Genomic DNA, 20478 nt, shown 5'->3' on the forward strand with positions numbered 1-20478 from the left:
CAACTAAAGAAAATTATAAAGTGAAGGGACAGAACTACCCATCACACCAAAAATCACACTTCATCAATGTTGACAGTAGTTTCCACCTTAAAACAGTTAATGTCATAATTTCATTTCATACTATTTGAAAAAGTTCTCGTGTTTTCTGCTGTTTTTCGTTGATATTTCTAGAGAAATTAGAGGGAGCATTTCTGTTAGTCTATTTATATAGGCAGCATAGGTACTAGGAACCCTCTCGGAGGTAACTTACGATTTTAAAGAGGGTAGACACTTAACCATCATCCATTAAGGAGGAAGAGGCAGTTAGATCATTACCCTAACGGTGAAAGCACAAAAGGAATGCAACCTGGAAGGCTTTTGCAGTCACACATGACCTGGAGGACTGGCACAGGCCTGGGAAGAGGAAAGTGAGAAAGAAGGAAGAGAAAAATAAAGTGCATCTGATCAGATTGATTTTTTTTTTAATTGAAATACGCTTTGATACTGTGTACAATTGGAAAATTCAATATTTGGAGAAGAACTCGAAACCTGTCAACTTTGGTAGTTGCTGCAGTCTTTGATTAATTGAGAGAATTAGGGAAAAGCTCAATGCCTAGTCTCTTAAGCACCAGACAAAGTTCCCAATTACATAAATACCCCTCGACAAGTAAAATACCTCTAATTCATGCCACTCAATAAAAGAACATTATAATTGCAAAGTTACTCTAGAACCTTACAACTCTCAAAACTCACTTACTCAAACAAAAAAAAAAAAAAAAGGAAGAAAGCTCCTCCTCTCCCTTCCTCCTAAATACAACGGAAGAAAGAAGAAAATGGTAGTGAAAGAATATTGGATTTTTTTTTGTTTTTTTTTTTTTTTTTGGGGGGGGTGGGGGGGGAGGGGAGGGGGTGGCTGCTTGCTAATTGTTGAAGGGTTGAGTTTGATCTCCCAACCTAACCTGCCTGCTTCCAGTCTGAGTTGATGCAGGTGAGTCACAAAACCATGCTTATAATATGATATAAACTAAGAGGCAATGTCACTACTCTCGAAGCCAATTTAGCTGTCTGGGAAAGAATGGGGAGCACCGGAAGCCTTATAGACAATTATAACAAAGTGTTCCTCAACCAAAAATCTTGGAAAAAAGGATCACTGAAAACATTAAAACCTTGAAGGAGGGCTCCCAACTCAGCTTTAATCGAGTCAATGATAATGAAAGGAGTAGAGTATACAAATAAGACCATCCCCAAGTTATCATCAATCATTCCTCAACCACCTGTTGGACCTAGCTTATCTTTTAAGCTATCATTTCCTTTTTTGACAATGACTTTTTAAGCTATCATCAAAATTTAATATCAATTACCAATTCTTAAGAAAGGTCTTTTTATAAGCCACACCTTGCTGACAAGCTAATTATTATTTAAAATAGTGACTCCAAACGGACGAGAGATGGCAATGGAACATAGGCAGTAGACAATTTTGAGACTTGATAACAAAGCCAATTTCAACATTGCAAGGGGGGTTCAGGCAAAATTTGCAACGAAATGCACCTACCATAGTTTAACAACTCAAAAAGTTTTCCTAGTTTTTTGAGAACGAGAGATGGCAATGGAACATAGGCAGTAGACAATTTTGAGACTTGATAACAAAGCCAGTTGCAACATCGCAAGGGGGGTTCAGGCAAAATTTGCAACAAAATGCACCTACCATAGTTTAACAACTCAAAAAGTTTTCCTAGTTGTTTAGCTCTTTTATACTTGACCTTCCAAATTACTTCAAAAGAATCTTCAAAATTTTGGTAGAAAGGAAATTACACAACATATCCAAATAAGGACTTCCATATGAAGATATTTCGTTGTAGGAGGTCGTCACCTTGTGTGTGTGCTGCTAAAGATAAATTAATAATTTGAGTGTCCTCTAAGGAGTGAATAGCTGCTTGGATGGGGCGCCTCTGTGTGAGTTCATGGACTTATTTGCTTCCAAGTTTTGAAACATGTGCTCTATTTCAAAAAAATCTGCTGGTCCCTGAGAATGTTCAGCAATCCAAGTCCAAGCCCGAAAATTTGAACCCTTTGAGCTTGACCCATCTGACCTTCGGCACCTGTTCTACTGACACCTTCATCAAGACCTGTTGACAAGTTCTCTCATATCTGTCTGTTCCAATCTGGGAGTCCACAATATGTACTCTCCAACTTCAAGGGGGGTTGTTAGAGATGTCAGATAGAGTATTTCTGGTCGTGCAGAGTGAACAAGTCCTAGTTATAATGGAACATTTAATTATATTGAACTTAAAACGAGTGGATACAAACAATACAAGAACGGTCAACTGTTGTTGTCTTTTTTTTGTGTTGTTTGTATTGCTTAATGAAATTCTTATCATTTTTCACAAAAAAAATGTACTTAAAAAGTATACTGGTTGTATGTTAGTGTAGAAGTTGTTTGAGTATTTTAGTTAATAGTTGATATGCAAACCAGAATTGACTTGGAACCAACAAGTCATGTCCGAGTAGTAATCCTATGATCAGTCTATTTGGATTGTAATTTGAGTAGTTGTGCAGGGGGGTCAACCTGTCCAAGTACTAGTCTGAAAGATCCCCTATTTCTTTTCTTTCAGAACTGCCATCCTATTCTCTTCTCCCACTTTGTCTTCTTTATACTTTTGTTTCTTTAGATATCATTTTTTTACTTTCTGATGATTACCTCTATGGCACGCAGTGATTGTCTCATTGATCTTCTTGTGTTTGTGGTAGGATGTGGGCTTGAGTCCATTATTAAAGCAAAGGAAGTATAGGAATATGGGTTGTAAGTACTGCTCTGTAAGTCTTGATCTTTTCCTACACTTTGTTATTGTAATGTTCTTTTAATTGAATGTTTTTATATAATATATTTTGCTACATCTTCTTCAAAAGGGGAAATCCATTGAGAGGTACCCCCAACTGAAATATAAATACAGAAAGAGAACACTGGAAATATTTGCTATAGTCAATGAAGAGAAATTTCGGAGTAAATATGATTGTGAAAAGTTACCTGACGATTATTGGGATTTTGTCCCGAAAGTTCAACAACCACAAAGTGCTTCATCCTTTGAGATGACTTTCTCTCCTTACCAGGTAAGATAATTTATGCTAGTTCCTGAAATCTCTTCTTAATGGCATACATTTTGCAGTCATTAACCTTTTACTGTTCGTTCACTAGGTGTATTGCTTGATAAAAGATCTTCATCCAGATTTGCTTTCAAAATTTTCTTTGACGAAGGAGTTGATGTTTATTCGACGTTTTCCTGTTACTGCTAATTGCAGCCGTGTGATGGAGAAGATGGAAGATGGGTCTCAAGCTTGGCATTTTGTCTGTCTTTCTTTTCCTTTTCTTTTTTGCTGTATTCTTTCTTTTTATGTTCTTTCCATTTTATGCTCACGATCTTAAAGAATTTAACTTTCTTTCAATGTTATAAAGCATGACTTAGAAAGATGATTAGGTCCACTTGAACCTAGGTCAATTGGTCTACCTTTCGGTTGATCTGGTTCTGATATAAGCAGAGGTCATTAAAAAAAATATTTTAAACAATAATATAATTTTATTATTATGTAAATGATAAATTAATTTAAATATTATTTAAAATATCTTTTTATCCTGTAAAAACATATTTTTGGTAAAATTTAAGATAATTTTTTTTAAAAAATTTTTAAAAATCTAAATTTTGGTACTCAGCTCATTACTTACTCCGACCCTCTGGGAATTACAGATTCTACCACCACCGAGCTTTAGGCTCTCTTCATATCGAGGGTGACTCCGGGTGGTGGTCTCACATTCTAGGTCTGCTAATTCTGTTGCTGATTTGCTTGCTAAGCAGGAAGCTTCCCTCCAATCCCTTGTTGTAAAGGGAGTGCTCGTGTAGTTTGCTTGCTTGTTGTTTCTTTGTTTGTTGAATAAAACTTCACTTCCTCAAAAAAAAAAAAAAAAAAATAGAACAATAACTTGTGCAAACTCCTATGGGTCCCACTCTAATCAACTACTAGGGCACCTCATTACACTTCCAGCACCACAAATAGAGTACAGGATGCAAATAGACAAGTAAAAACAACCAAAATTACAACTATCCAACTTCTAATGGCTTTTGCAAGCACTACATGCAACCCAATACTGATGGCACAGGCATAGATCCGGTCCAGACCTTACTTCCACAATAGTTTTGACTCTCTAGGGACACAACCATACTTAACTACTGTTCAAGCAGTAGCACAAAGCCAATAACTCTTAGGCTATGGTACAAAAAGAGAAATCTGCCGAGGGCAGGTGTAGAACTCACTTTCCTAGCCTCGTAGATTGAGAAGAACAGGAAGAACAGCCTCCAAACTCCTCCATTATGGACTTATTGCTCTTATACCATGTTGGATTGAGTCTGCTTCAATCCCAAAAAGGCTAGCAACTAAGGGGGCTATTCCTTCACCTCATAAATCAATAATGTTTCTTAACATTTATCAGTGTGGGATTTTTCCTATTGTTCAAAAAAAAAAAAAAATTGGGATTTTTCCTACTCAACATTAAACAATTAATTGAAGATTATAAGAAATGAGAAACCCTATACTCCAACACGTTCATATGTGTCAATAACAGAGGAAAATAAAAGACTCTTATACTCTTGTCACTACTTGACTTCTATGTAAACTAGTGGGACAATGTAACGTGTGTAAAATGACAGTAATACCCTTAACTTCAACGTGCACAAAAAAACTGAAAATATTTCATATTAGTCTAAGACAGAAATAAAAGTGGAAGGGCGAAGGTAGGAACACAATCTGTATTATGTTTTCTAATTTCTTGTTAAATGGATGCAGGATGATCTAACAAAGGCATACAAACGATTAGTAGACATAAAGCGGCGTGTTGACGTTTTTGGGCCCAGGAGTGTTCAGTCTCTCTGTGTTGGCCAAGGTTCTTCAATTCCAACTGAAGTAGGAAATCGGCTTTGGGATTGCATAAAAGTGTCCAAGGCAAGCCAAGCTATAACTGCTAGATTCTTGAGACTGTTAGTGCCATATATTTCTTTTTGTCACAGCCAATTGTTAATGTCTGGATTTTATTGTTGCAGTTGTTTAATAGGAGCTCCTCTAGCACAAAAACCGATTCCCAAGGGTCTGGTTTGAGGTGGGTTAAGGATACTGTTCTTGGAAAGAGATCAGATAATACATTTCGTATGGTGGTTGTTGGTGACCCCAAGATTAGATTGGGGGAAATTGGAATACCAAATAATATTTCAGGAGAATTGGTAATTGCTGAGTATGTCAACTCTCAAAACATGGAAAAATTACAGGAGTTTGGCAAAAATGCATACGTGCTTAAAAAAGGTGGCATTTTTTCTCTGAGGGGTGTCAAAAACCTTCAATTAGGCGATAGAGTAGATAGACCTCTGCGAGATGGTGATATTGTATTGATAAACAGGCCTCCATCTGTTCATCACCATTCCCTACTTGCATTTTCTGTAAAGATCCTTCCCAAAGATTCTGTAGTTTCTATAAATCCTCTTTCTTGTGCTCCATTTAAAGGGGATTTTGATGGAGATTGCCTGCATGGATTTATTCCTCAATCAGTTGAATGCAGGGTAGAACTCTCAGAACTGCTCTCACTGAATCAACAATTGGCTAATGAACAAAATGGTCATGATCTACTATCTTTGACTCATGATAGTTTGACTGCAGCTTATTTGCTGACAAGTGACAATATCTTCTTAAACAAATTCCAAATTCAGCAGATGCAAATGTTAGGTCACCATTACTTCCTGGACCCTACCATTTATAGAACACCGGTGACTAACAAATTACTTTGGACTGGGAAACGGTTATTCAGCTTGGTCCTTCCCCAGAGCTTTAATTTTGTATTTCCATCTAATGGAGTCCATATCAAGGAAGGCCACTTACTTACCTCGTCTAATAGATCTGCTTGGCTGAGAAATACACAAGGTAGTCTTTTTTCAAGTTTGATCAAAAGCTATCCATGTCAAGGTCTTGAATTCCTGTTTATTGCTCAGGATATCCTTTGTGAGTGGATTTCATCAAGAGGATTGAGTGTATCATTGTTAGATTTTTACCTTATTCCTGATTCAAATGCAAGAAGGAAAATTATGGAAGAAGTTGGTTTAAGTTTAGGAGAAGTAGAAAGCATTTGCCATACACAAGACAGGATCATGGCTAGCGCAGAGCAACATCTTCTCATGCATGATGAAAGCGGTCAAGATCGATCTTTTGACTTCAAGTCTCATTTCAATAAACAGAAGGTGTGCTTCAACCTTGGTATTTCAGCCTACAAAGAAATGAATCAAGAATTCCAAAGTATGATCTGTGACTATGCATTCAAGGACAACTCAATACTGGCGATGGTAAATGCTGGTAGCAATGGTAATTTGACAAAACTCGTTCAGCAATCCTTGTGCCTTGGCTTGCAACAATCAACAACTCCATTATCTTTTAGGATCCCATCCAAGCTTGACTCCAGAATCCTGGATCAAGAAATGTTTGGGGGGTTGCATGAGAAGACTGCTTATTATGGATTTGTGAGGAGCTCATTTCTTGGTGGCTTGAATCCATTAGAGTGCTTTGTCCATGCCCTATCAAGTCGAGGTACACTTTTTAGTGATAATGCAGATCTTCCTGGCACTCTGACACGAAAACTAATGTTTTACATGCGGGACATATCTGTTGCATATGATGGTACAGTAAGAAGTGCTTATGGTAATAAGATAATACAGTTCTCTTATGGTACTTCTACGGATAACCCTGATAGTGAATGTTCAGTGGAATGTCGCGGGGCAGGTGGGCAACCTGTTGGTGCACTAGCTGCATGTTCCGTTTCTGAAGCTGCATATAGTGCTCTAGATCAACCTATAACGACAGAAACATCTCCACTGGTTAACCTGAAGGTGAATCTTCTTAATGCTTGTCCATCTGAATCTTTTGAGGAATTGCATTCATAAAATTTTAATGAAGTGTTTAGTTACTTTACGTGGACAGTTAAATATCACATTTTCAAAAAAAAAAAAAATCACATTTAAAAAAAAAAAAAAAAACAGCTGTATGTAGAATTAATACTTTGTGAGCTATGCAGAAGCTGATGGAATGTAGTGGGAAAGGATCTTCTGGACCTCAGACAATATCCATTTACCTCTCTGACAAATTAAGGAGATGGAATAATGGTCAGGAGCTTGGAGCTTTGGAAGTTAAGAGCCATCTTGAAAGAGTTTTATTTTCAGATATTGTAGCAACTGTCATGATTGTGTAAGTCGTTTATAATTTTTAATTTTTTAATTTTTTGTTTTAAAGATAGTGATAATTTTATTAGGAACAAAAGCCAAACAGCATTACATCCCAAAAGAGGGATAAATACAGCAGTACTATAAACCCAGAGTGGTCATTCATTTATGAAAGAATTAATAGAAAAAGGAAGGGATGACCATACACATCGAGATATTTCTGGTTAGCTTCCTGTTTAGCTAGCCTAGTTGCAAGATTCTTTGCAAACCTAGGAGTTTACAAATCATCATATTAGCCAATCTTTGTTCTTGTGAATTTCATCCAGAATGTTTGAATCTTCAGAGCAGTTGTGCTTTGGACTTGCACCAGCTGATAACTTCCAAGGAATTGCCTTCAATGACCCAAGGGGCCAGAAATTGCTTGAAAAAAGTGTAATTTCAGCAAGCATAGATCTCACCTCAGCTTCATTTGGGTCGATGGATTCTGATGAACTAAAATTAGTAGGAAGAATATTCTTTACTGACCTTCTAAAGACCATGCCACAATAAGCAGCTCCATGTTTTTCTTTGGAACTACTACCGAAGTATTGCTTGATGGGACTATCACCAAGGGGATTCCATGAAAGAATAGTTGGAGGTTGAGTAGGAGATATAATAGTAGAACTCCATTTCCTTCTCAAAAGAGCACCGTATCTCTTAAAACCCATCCATGAGCCCGATCATGAAACTGTAGCAGGAAGCTTCTCAGTGAAGCTGCCCATAGTTTTCTTGTTATTTGGAAACCATTTGATTCTTTTCCTTCCACATGTGCTGTAGAACCTTTTTTTTTTTTTTGTTTGAGAAAAGGTGTGAATATATTATTGAGAGAGAAAAAAAATACAAACCTTACTAAACAGGAACTTCCTCCACAACAAGATATTGGAGAAAAACTCCTGATTTAGCCCGACTATCCGCCAAGTGATTTGCGGATCTAGGAATACAATTCCACATACATTGTAATTGAGAAGTTAAAGTACATATATCATCAAAAAGATCCCAGTGATGCCAAGGAGGTTTACATGTCCTCTTACACCAATTGATGACAACTTGAGAATTGCCTTCGACATATAAAGGTCCTACCATCCTCCTATGAAACAGTTCCTGGCCATTAAACAACCCAGATAACTCGGCTGTAGTTGAGTTTGATATTCCAATTGGCATGGAAAAAGAAAGGAGCAAAGTTCCTTTATCGTCATGAATGACCCCTTCATATCCAGAAGGTCCCGGATAACCCAATGCACTTCCATCAAAATTTAGCTTAAAGAATCCAATTGGGGGAAGAGACCAAGTCTCCATAGTCAGTGGGCGTGGGAGATGAGACATTTTTGCAACAAGATCCCAATTCTCTCGAAAGTTGGTCCCTTCAAGACTTTTAAATTCTTTTCTCATACGAATCCAAGAGGTGACTTGCCCAACAATTTGATTGCTAAGAATATTGTCAGGAAGGGATTTTTTGTTAAACCTTCTGTTATTCCATTTTTTCCAAAGGGCCTAGATAATGTGACCGACGCTATAGGAGATTAATAACTTTCCAATTTTAGGGAGATTAACCTTTGTAATCGCGTGGATCGTAGATACGAGATTTTGGGAGGAACAGTATTGCAAGCCAATTTTGCTGATGAGTTTTGTCCATACCGAGTGCGCATAATTACAATGCAAAAGTATATGATCCGCAGTTTCAGTGGAGGACAGGCAGAACGGGCAAAGAGGGTCCAAAACATGCGTTCCCCGACGTATTAACGAATCTGATGTCAAAATTTTGAACCTAATCAGAACAAGTTTTCCACATGATTTTTTTGAGATTTGGAAGAGGCCAAAAGTTGTTTTAAATAATTTAGCTCCTTGAAGCTGGTGGGGAGCACCTTATTTTAAATCTTGATAAACCATACCCCAATCTTTATGAGCAAATGAATAATTGAGAAGAAGTTTGTGAATAGATTCATCCACCTTGTTATGAAGCTTGCAAGTAGGATTAACAGGAGTCATGCCCCTACTAGTAAGTTCTATCTTTTCCTGTTATGTAATGGATGTTTCCCACTTTTTTTTTTACATATATTATAGCGTCCTTATTGATTTAATATAGAACAATGTAACACAATGAGGTATTCCTGATTCAAATAATAAAATATTTAAATCCTTATTTAGATGATATAAGACAATATAGAGTTCCTGGTTGAAATTATCCAAGAGCTCTACTGCATCTTTTGCTGATTGACTTCTCAAATGTCATCGCTGACTGGTTCTTGTCTATTTGAATGTTAGTTTCTCTGAGCAGGAATTCTGTGATGTTGAATTAGGTCCATGGGTTGGTCATTTTCATATATGTCAGGTAGTATGCAGTGTGATATATAACTCTTTTTCTAACTTTCTATTTCCATCTCTTTGGTTGATTCTATTCAATGTTTTCTTTCCAGGAAATGATGAAGAAAAGAAGGTTGTCAATACAAGGAGTTGTAGATGCACTCATTAGAGTATATAAATCTTCAAGAAGAAAAACAAGATCACTTCCTAGTTTGCAGATCTGCAGTGGGTATGCTCATTACTCTCTTATAGAAAGGTTTTATTTTTGTGGTTTCCTAGTAAATATAATATATATATATATATATATAGAGAGAGAGAGAGAGAGAGAGAGAGAGAGAGAGAGAGCAGGTTTGCTGCCTTGGAATCCGAGCTAGAAAGACCTTCCAACTTCTTTATAATTAGGGTTTAAGTGAAAATTTACAAAAGGATAAAAATGCCCCTCAATACTTAAAATAAGAGATAAAATAAGACTTTCTCTATCTAACAGCCATACTATAAGAGAAAAATGTAATGTGGAAGATACGAGAAAATGTAATGTGGAAGATACGAGAAATGACCAAAATACTCTTGGACTTGTATTTTAACACTCCCCCTCAAACGGGAGAGTAGATATCAAACAATCCTAGTTTGTCACTAACGGATACATATTCACGTGTACCCAAATGCTTGGTAAATATATCTGCCAACTGGTCTGAAGACTTTACATAAGGAGTTACCACCTTCCCCGGCATAACTGCATCTCTAATAAAGTGGCAGTCAACCTCTATATGTTTTGTTTTCTCATGGAATATAGGGTTGCTGGCAATAAAAATGGCTGCCTGGTTATCACAATTCATAACCATAGGGTCAAGTAACGTAAAACAAAACTTAAGAAGCACGGACTTAATCCACATAAGCTCACTAACTATATGAGCCATTGCTCAATATTCGGCCTTTGCACTGGACCTAGTCACAACTATCTGTTTCTTAATTTTCCAGCTTACCCGGTTCCTTCCAACAAAACAATCGTAGCTTGACGTAGAATGTGTATCAATCTTACACCCAGTATAATCGGCAGTAGAAAACCCAAGTACATCAACTTTCCCATTCTGAGTATACAAAAGACCTTTTCTAGGTGCACCCTTCAAGTACTTCAAAATCCTCTTGAGAAGCTTTTAAATGGACTTTCTGAGGATTTTCTATGAATCGGCTTACAACTCCCACAACAAATGAGATATCTGGCCTGGTAGTTGTAGCATAGATTAGTTTACCTACTAACTGTCGGTATTGTGTTTTATCCTTGAGTGTAGGAACCTGGGTGCCATATAGATTATGATTAACTTCCATGAGGGTGTCTATGGGTTTAACACCTAATAAACCATACTCCTGTAACATATCCAATATATATTTTCTTTGAGAAAGAACAATACCTCGCTTACTACGAGCGACTTCAATGCCAAGGAAATACTTGAGAGAGCCCAAATCCTTTGTTTGAAAATGTGTGGCCAGATATTGTTTAACTTTTGTAATACCATCAAAATCATCACCAGATAACATAATGTCATCTCTATAGACAACTAAAACCACTATACCAGTCTTCCTTTTAAGTAGGAACATAGAATGATCACAATGACTCCTATAGTACCCAAACTGTAGTACCACATCACTAAAATTTTCAAACCAAGCCCGTGGACACTGTTTAAGTCCATAAATTGCCTTTAGCAACTTATACACCTTTCTTGTCTCCCCCTAAGCAACATACCCAAGAGGTTGCTCTATATACACAACCATTGTTAACAAGCACAAATATTAAGATAAGTACCGAACAAAGTTGAATCACACGAGAGAATATCTCAAAGGCATAAACTCCAAAAGTCTGCGTATATCCCTTCACCACCAGCTGAGCTTTGTACCGTTCAATAGAGCCATCAACATTATATTTGATAGTATAAACCTAACGATACCCTACAATAGCTGCACCTGCATGTGGATCACATAGTCGCTATATTTCCTGAGACACCAAAACACTTATCTCATCATTCATAGCTTTGTACATTCTGGAGAGCACAAGACTTCCTGTACTGAATGAGGTATATGGGAAGTAGACAATGATATAGTAAAGGACTTAAAGGATGGGGATAAAAAATCAAGAGGCACATATTTGGATGTCGGATGAGAAGTACAAGATCACTTACCTTTTCGTAAACTAATATGCAGGTCCAAATCAGAGACAACATGATCTGCAGGTAATGAGGAAGCTGGTGGATCATGATAAGATAGTTCTATAGAGGTAACTGTTGGAGGCACTCCAGGAGCATGAGAGCGACGACTGTAAACGCGAAGAGGCAATGAAGAACTTGATGAAGCTGGTACATCCAAAATTGCAACATGAATGAGACTATTGTAAGGAGATTCAAATGATAAAGGAAGCTCAATAGATGATGGAAAATATGGAGTATGTACAAAGAAGGTCACATTGGCTGACACATATGTCTTCCGTCGAACAAGATCATAACATTTGTTCCTTTTTTGTCCACGAGAATATCCCAGAAAAACACATTTGATAGACCGAGGTGACAACTTATCAACAAAAGTTCTAAACATATGAACAAAACAAGTAACATCCAAAAATAAGCTAAAATTGCATCTCCCCAAAAAGATTTAGGAACATTCATTTGCAGTAATAGTGTCCTTGTAACCTCAAGGAGATGTCTGTTTTTACGTTTAGCCATCCCATTTTGTTGTGGTGTATAAGGGCAATACGTTTGATGGGTAATAACCTGAGAAACACAAAATACTGAAAGTTTATGGTTAAGATATTCCAAACCATTGTCAATACGAAGCACAAGAACACAAACACCCAATTGGGTTTTTATTTCATTGAAAAAATTAAGGAATACATCAAATACTTCGAATTTCTCCCTAGGAGATACACCCAAGTGACTCTACTGAAATCATCAATGAACGACACAAATACTTAAAACCAAATGGGCTAGGAATCCGACATGGACCCCATACATCAGAGTGGACTAATTCAAACAACTTGGTGCTTAGACTAGAACTAACTCGAAAAATGGAGCGATGATGCTTTCCCAGCTGATAGGATTCACAATCAAATGAAATATCGGTTGACAAAGAAAGAAAATACTGACACAACTTAGCTGGTGAGGGTTGTCCCAAGTACAAATGCCACAAGTAAGAAGAATTTGCAGTAGTGAGAGCTATAACTTGAGAAGAAGATATATCATCCAGTATGTAGAGCCCTCCTTTCTCATGTCCTAAACCAATCGTCCTCTTCGTCTGTAGGTCTTGGAAAACACAAGAAGTTGGATAAAAGATTACTGAACAGTTTAAGGATTTAGTTATATGACTCACAAACAAGATATTAACTGGAAACTTTGGTACAAATAAAACATAATCTATGGATATTTATGGAGTAGTGTGAACTGTACCCTCCCCTTGAATGGGAGAGGTGGATCCATCAACTAAAGTAACTCGACGATATGAATGAGATGAACTAATGGATTGAAATAGGGAAGACATACTTGACATGTGTGTAGAGGCTCTTGAATCAATGATCCGAGAGGGGGAGTGAGACACATTCAGTGCATTCGTACTTGTACTAGCCATCGTGGCACTCAGTGAGGAAGGAGGAGTCTCGGTAGTCTGAGAAGTAGTAGATGAAGTAGTCAGTTGTCCTAGATGCTGTAATAATTGCTGAATTTCCTCATAGGATCCAGTGTGTGAGGAGGTGTCCTTATCTGTGACTATAGAGTTGGCCCCGGTAGGCTTACCAATTTTTTCCCAGTTTTCTCAGAAATATGATTAGTCCTACCACAATGAACACATTTTCGATCCCCCCGATCATTTCGGCCACGACCATAGGTAGAGTAAGAGTGACCTCTACCTCTACTATTACCACCATGAAACTGACCATCAGGCTTACTAGTAGAAGATTAAAGGTTAAGAGTAGCTGCTTTTGACAGAACTCCACCTGACTCATTCTTATTTACAACTGCACCTTTAACTCGAAGAACTCTATTAAAGGCTTGCTCAGGGGTGGTTACATCCTCATTGACCAACAACCGAGCTCTAATAGCATCATACTCAGGGCCTAAAACATCCAAAAATCGGGCTACTTGAATATGATTTTCTTTCTTATAAATACCTTTAATCTTATGTAGTAATATCCTCATCTCAGTGAAATAATCTGTCACTGATCTACCTCCAAGCTTCATATTAAAGAACTTTACATATAATTCATAGATCCTTGAAAAATTACTTTCTTTAGACAAAATGGAAGCCAAAGTAGTCCACAGCAGTACTGCAACTCAAAATCTGGTCACTAAATCTGGATTCCATACTATTGACTAACCAGGTCGTTACTAAATTATCTTTTGACACCCAATCTTCACTAACAGGCATCGAGGGATCATCGATTATATATTTTGCCATTCTTTTGGCCCTCAAATACATCAAAATTGATCTGGACTAGTTTACATAATTCTATCAATTGAACTGGATCGTAGTTATCTGAATAGACTGAGAGAATTTCACATCCGAGCTCTCAGTAGTCCTTTGGACAACAACTTGTGTGCTAGAATCAACCATTAAATATCACCAAACACCACAATTTAGTACACTAGAGCGTCAATTAACCAAAGGGAAACACTTTATCCAAATTTCTATGCTTGTGCAGTCAAGTGGGCCCCACACCAAACTCAATTAGGGCAATTCAGCACTCAATTCACTCAATTTTGAACCTATAGTGAGCAATTTCAGCAATTGAGACCATAAATCGATGAAAGAATGACGTAATTGCAAAAAACCAGGACGATGATGCAAATATTTGGTTAATGATGCAGGCAGATTTGAGAAATTTCCTCAAATTGAGATCATCAAACATTTGTAAATCCCAACAATAAATCAAATAGAAACAGTAATTATTAGCCACTAGGCTAAGATAGGCAGAAAAAGGAAAAAAATGGAATTTTTACCCTACCAGTCCAGAAATCTGGGAAAAATCTTAAAGGAGATTGCTGAAAATGGAGAGAAGATCTACAAAATCGAAAGGAACCTGCCTAAGACTTGCGTTACTGCTCTGATACCATAAAAATATGTGATTTGGAGAGAAAATAGAAAAGGAAAAAAAGTTCTGGAAGAGGAACAGGTTTGCTGCCTTGGAATCCTAGCCAGAAAGGCCTTCCAGGTTCTTTATAATCAGGGTTTAGGTGAAAATTTACAAAAGGACAAAAATGCCACTCAAAACTCAAAATTACATCTCCTAAATACATGTCTAAATTGAATGAAAATTTAACTAGAGATAAAATAAGACATTCTCTATCTAGTAGCCATACTATAAGAGAAAATGTAATGTGGAAAATATGGAAATTGACCAAAATACCCCTGCACTTGTATTTTAACAAGATGATTAGATGAGTAAAGAGGTCTTGTCCCAACTAATAAGCATAGGATTTTCAAGCCCACTCCAATATAGACTATTCTCCTATAGACAATGTGATTTACACTCTTAAGACAACTAGCTTGGGACATAGAACTAATTACAAATGTAGATTGGTTGACAGTTTTTACCACCAATCCTCCCCCTTCACATTTAGCAACCTAGCTTAAGACATGGGAACTTTCACACACGGGTCATAGATGACAAATTTTGGATTGAGCCCGGTTCCACCCAAAATGATTGACCAGTTAGGAAGCCTATTGCTCAATTGTTCAATCTTATAACCCATTAGCTTTGCTTAACAGTTTTCAGTGTGGGATTTTTTCACACTCAACAACAAACATAGGGGCCAAATAAAATAGAAACATAGGCTTTGGTCAGCTCTGATGCCTACTAATAAGCATGAGATATTTTCAGTTCAAACTAATGTTGGACTATTCTTCCCCACAGAATGACTCTCCCTCTCAGACAACTAGCTTGAGACGTAGAACACATGCACAACTACAGACCTCTGGATTTTTTTACTGATGCACAATTTTCATTCACTTAGCCCCTTTAACATTTCTTTGTGACTCTATAGGAGGTCCTTATATGAATACAAAAACTCAAATAACTAATCCTCTTTCAAAATAAGCCTAAACTTAATATCTTCCTTTGGGATCCTATGAAACTTGTGCTGTTTTGAAAAGAAAATTTCACTAAACAGTGGTATAGTATTGCATATAACAGAAATATTTTCTACATGAATATTACGTCTCTTTTCTATTTTCTTGCTACTTATTTTCTGCTCCTAGAAAAATTGTGTTAAATTGGGTCCAAGGCCCATCCCAAAATGACTTGCCACTTAGGAAACCTCTTTTGCCAAATAATAAACTCACGATCCTTGATCTCACTAATCCATGTGGAACTATTCTTTATCACTCCCCCTCACGTGTAGGCACGTGGATAATTTAGGTGGAATGCCCACATACGAGTACTTGCTCTGATACCTTGTTAATTGGGTCCAAGGCCCATCCCAAAATGATTAGCCACTTAGGAAACCTCTTCTACCAACTAATAAACTCAAGATCTTTGATTTCAATAATTCATGTGAGACAATTTGTATTGTTTCTCAGAAATCAGAATGGAAATTACATCAACTTGAATGTGCAGCTCTGGATGGTTGCATATTCATGCTAATGAGAGAATGGCTGGACGAGGGGTCGATCAAGGAGTAATTTCCTCCCACCAACCATCTGGGGAACGAAGTAACTCCCACTCAACGACCACTCCCTCTGATCCAGCACCTCTAGTCGGACAGCACCCAGGAAGAGGCGAAGATCGAACCAGTCTGGGGAAGCAGCACCGGCAGCAGCAGCAACGAAAAGGTAGACAACCGGAAGAAGAAGAAAAGAGGGAAAAGGAAGTTATTGACTCTGAAGATAGTTCAGGCGAGAGATGGCAAATTGTAATCTCGAAATCCTCACGCCGAAGGATCCTTGTGGAGGATCCGACCAGATACGAATTCCGGAATGGAAAAGCAAAGCTGACTTTTCGAAAGAGGAAGGAGAAGAGTGGGGAGGCCATCCAGATTCATGCACAAGAGGGGAAAAAAAATCATACATCTCCCTCCCGATCTCCGCAATCAGTTTTTTCCTAGACATTTTCAGGAAAGTCCAAGTAGGAAACACGGGAAGAAAATACAGCAGATCACTCCTCACCGGCGATCTGGAATTCCAAGTACACAGCCAGTATCATGGAGGACTTCTTCAATGCGTCATCCACCAAAGACGTGGCCAAATGATAATGGGTATGATTTTTCTCCCACAGCCCTCCACTTCTGGAATGGGTTGGAAACGCTTTGATCAAATTCTCCAGCAGCTAGCCACCCCACCAAAAATCCACTCACAACCCAGCGCTTCACACCAGACAATTCTGTCGCTCCCACCGGATCCTCCACCAGAGAAGACTCAGGTTTGCGAAACCAATTATCCAATGCCACCACCAACACCACTCCCCCAATTCTCACCCCAGAAAAACCAATTCTCTATATCCCTGCCAGCCCACATTGAAACTGAGGGCAAGCGCAAAATGTCCCTGGCAGTGCTTTTGGAAGACCCGGAAATTTTTTTCACCAGAAGACAACTCCAAGAATGGCTGCAAAAACGAAATATCACGTTCACAGCCATCATCAAAGCTCATGAGAGGAGTTGGATCATCAACTGCCATTCGGAGGAGGACCACAAGAGACTACATTCACTGAAGGCAGAGACTATTTCAACGATCCTCCACATGACCAATTGGAGCCCAGAACTCACAGTCCCCATCTCGGGGCAATGGGTGATCGTCAAAGGTCTTCCGGTGGAAATCCGATGCCGGCATACTCTGGAATGTCTCACAAAAGAATTTGGAGAGATTATTTGGGCCAAAAGCCAGCCAACGCAGCTTCACAAAGAAAAAAATTTCATCCGGCCAAAATCACCGGTAAGTGGTTTACAGTTTTTTCATATCTCCTGCGGAAAAACCATGATCTGGGTCTCCATGGAATTCGGAGATCTGGAAACCCTCCCGGCAGCCAACTCGGAAGAAAACAAAACCCAGACTCAGCCGATTTGCCAGTTGCTGACTCGGAAGCATCACTCGGAGTTCAATTGGACATGGGTTCCGAAAAAAAATAAAAAAATCCAACCACACAAAATCAATCCCCATATCCCGAAACAGTCCAATCACCACCAGTTCACAGTAACCCTCTTACTGCCTCCACCGAAAAAGATTCTATCCACATAAATGCCTCCGCAGACAAAATCCCATCTCTGAAATCGCCCTTGGCCACAGTGCCAATCCCCAATCCCAAAACATCTGCAATACACCACTCCCCAAATCCAAAATCTGACAGGATCTCTCAACCCGATCTACAGACACATCCTGACAAGGGGATTATTACCTCCCCATGCTCACATCCATCACTGTCAAACTCTACCTCACCTCGACACAAAAACCAAAAAAAGAAACACTTTCCCCCACATACCTACCTCTCCATTTACCAAAAACCATCATCACCCTCTCAAATCATTGACATTTCCCATGCCCCTCCGATCTGGCAACCTCGAGCCCCGCACCATACTTTTACACATAAAAAAAACACCTTTTCAACCATCAAATCCACAAACGTCGACCTCATCAACTTCCAGAGCCCCTCAGTCCACATCACGTCGTCGCCCCGTCATTTCCTTTCTACATCAACCCCTTCCCTACCGCCGCACCTCGATTCCCGAAGCAGTACCACTCGCTTGCCATACATCAACCTCCAACACCCTTCAGTTGACATCACACTGTCGCCCCGTACTTTTCTCTCTACATCACCCCCTTTCGCTCTGCCGCTCCTAGATTCCCAAACCATTACCACTCGCCTGCCATATGTCAATTTCCAAAACCCAGTCTACATCACGCCGTCGCCCCGTCCTTTCCTTTCTACATCAACCTTTTCACCTCCGCCGCTTCTCGTTTCCCGAAGCAGTACTACTCGCCTGCCATACGTCAACCCCTCAGTCCACATCACGCCACCTTCCCGTCCTTCCACTTTTAAATCCCTCCCCTCCCCTCTGCCGCCTAAATCTTCCTTTTCCTGAAGCCTGCCGTACGTCAACCCCTCAGTCCACATCACGCCACCCTCCCGTCCTTTCACTTTTAAATCCCTCCCCTCCCCTCCGCCGCCTAAATCTTCCTTTTCCCGAAGCCGCACCCCTCACCTGGCATTCCCGTCCCGCAACTTCTCTAACTCGATAAATCCCCTTTCCCCCCCACTTTCACCCACATTCTCGGCTCCTTATTGAGGATCTCCCTCTGCGACCCCCCCGACCTCAAACCTTCCACACCACCCATCCCATCCATCCCAGCATCCTGCTCCTCTCGCCGTCCCATCAGGCCCTCCCTCTCTGACTCAAATCTCCCCTTATACGGCCACCCCTCGAGCCCTGCTAAGGCCATCCCTCCTCTCTAATGAATCCATTTGGGATTTCGAACCCCCCTTTTACTCCCCTCCCCCCTTATATATTCACTCTCCCACTATCCTCTGCCCCACCCCCCTTCGTATTATCTTCCCCCACTCGGACACCATGGAAAACCCAAACCCCAAAGCCTTCACCCCTCCCTTCCACACCAATACTGGAAAACAAATTGCCAACACCCCTTTCCGGTATACCTACTCCAGGAAAAAAGAAGCAGGGAAAACTAAAGCCAAATTCGGTAACCCCGCACCTTCTGAAAAAAACACTGACAAAGATAAAATCAAAGACACTACCCCCCCACCTTCCCCCCCTCCAAGTCCCCCTCCTGTCCTTCCAATGGAATTTCCCCATGATTGGTACGATCTCCCCCCTGCTATAGCCTCTGGAATCCCTCCAATTTGGTCCGACCTCCCCCCAACTATAGCCTCTGAATCTACCCTAGCCAAGGCCTTCACTCCCAATCCACGGGATGAGCTCCTCCTGTTCCTGCTGGAACAGGAACAAGACTTTCCTCGAGAAGAATTTTCAGAAATGACGAAGCTTGCCAACATCTTTTGTGCAGGATACACTGAAGCTGGCGCTGTGGAGCGAAATATCAACTCCCACCGTTCCCCATGATCGTTCTATCATGGAATGTAAGAGGTCTCGGCTCTCTGGCCAAGCGTGCCCTCGTCAGAGCAGCGCTTTTTGATGTTAAACCAAAAATTGCTATACTTCTTGAAACGAAGATACAGTCTTTTGATTACTCAATTGTGTGTAATATATGGTATGACTCCAACCCAGCGTGGGCGCATGTGGGTGCAATTGGCCATTCTGGGGGCATTATTGTCATCTGGGATCCAACTGCTTTTGATGCTATTTCCGTCCTTCCGGGGCGATACTCAATCGGTATCCAGCTCCGGGATCACAACCTCGGTACTTCTTGGGCTCTAGCTGGCATATATGGGCCTACTCGTTACCGTGACCGAGCATCTTTCTGGGAGGAAATCTTTCAGCTTGTCCAATTGTGGGACCTCCCTTGGCTCATTGGAGGAGACTTCAATGCGACATTACTTTGCTCTGACAAAAGTCCTCCTGCCTCCCGAACCTCATCAACCATGAGAGCTTTTTCTGACTTTATCAATAGTGTTGCTCTTTCCGAGGTTCCTCTATTGGGGAAAAAATTCACTTGGACAAATTGTCAGAACCCCCCCATTTTGTCTAAATTGGACAGATTTTTTGCCAATATAGAATGAAACCTCCTTTTTCCCAACACCTCTGGCCAAGTCCTAAACAAAATAGGATCTGACCATTGGCCTATTCAACTCAATTCTCGGCCTGTTGCATGGGAAAGATCTCCCTTTCGGTTTGAGAATGCCTGGTTATTAACCAAGGCTTTCATCCCTTCTTTGAAATCATGGTGGCTCGAATTGAAAAATCATCCGAACTCGGGCTGGGCCCTCCCTCGGAAACTGAAAACCCTCAAGACAAAGATCAAAATGTGGGATAAAAA

General features: G+C 39.7%; 1 protein-coding gene across 3 annotated transcripts in view; it reads left to right on the forward strand.

Moving 5' to 3' along the window:
• Positions 1 to 20478, forward strand: part of LOC137934120 (DNA-directed RNA polymerase IV subunit 1) — a 59557-nt gene that overhangs the window by 3401 nt on the left and 35678 nt on the right. For 2 of the 3 annotated variants that reach the window (XM_068778356.1, XM_068778355.1), the window contains exons 5-12: positions 2728 to 2793; positions 2887 to 3087; positions 3173 to 3322; positions 4813 to 4968; positions 5067 to 6890; positions 7076 to 7245; positions 9522 to 9588; positions 9674 to 9789. In XM_068778356.1, coding sequence (XP_068634457.1) covers positions 2728 to 2793; positions 2887 to 3087; positions 3173 to 3322; positions 4813 to 4968; positions 5067 to 6890; positions 7076 to 7245; positions 9522 to 9588; positions 9674 to 9789 — 2750 coding nt within the window. The remainder of the gene's footprint in view (positions 1 to 2727; positions 2794 to 2886; positions 3088 to 3172; positions 3323 to 4812; positions 4969 to 5066; positions 6891 to 7075; positions 7246 to 9521; positions 9589 to 9673; positions 9790 to 20478) is intronic. The other variant, XM_068778357.1, reaches the window with a different exon arrangement.

This window comes from Aristolochia californica, unplaced genomic scaffold (genome assembly GCF_029961685.1).
Source record: "Aristolochia californica isolate CCGP_79_NKW_82.1479 unplaced genomic scaffold, dmAriCali1.0.hap1 SCAF_6, whole genome shotgun sequence".
NCBI lineage: Eukaryota > Viridiplantae > Streptophyta > Magnoliopsida > Piperales > Aristolochiaceae > Aristolochia > Aristolochia californica.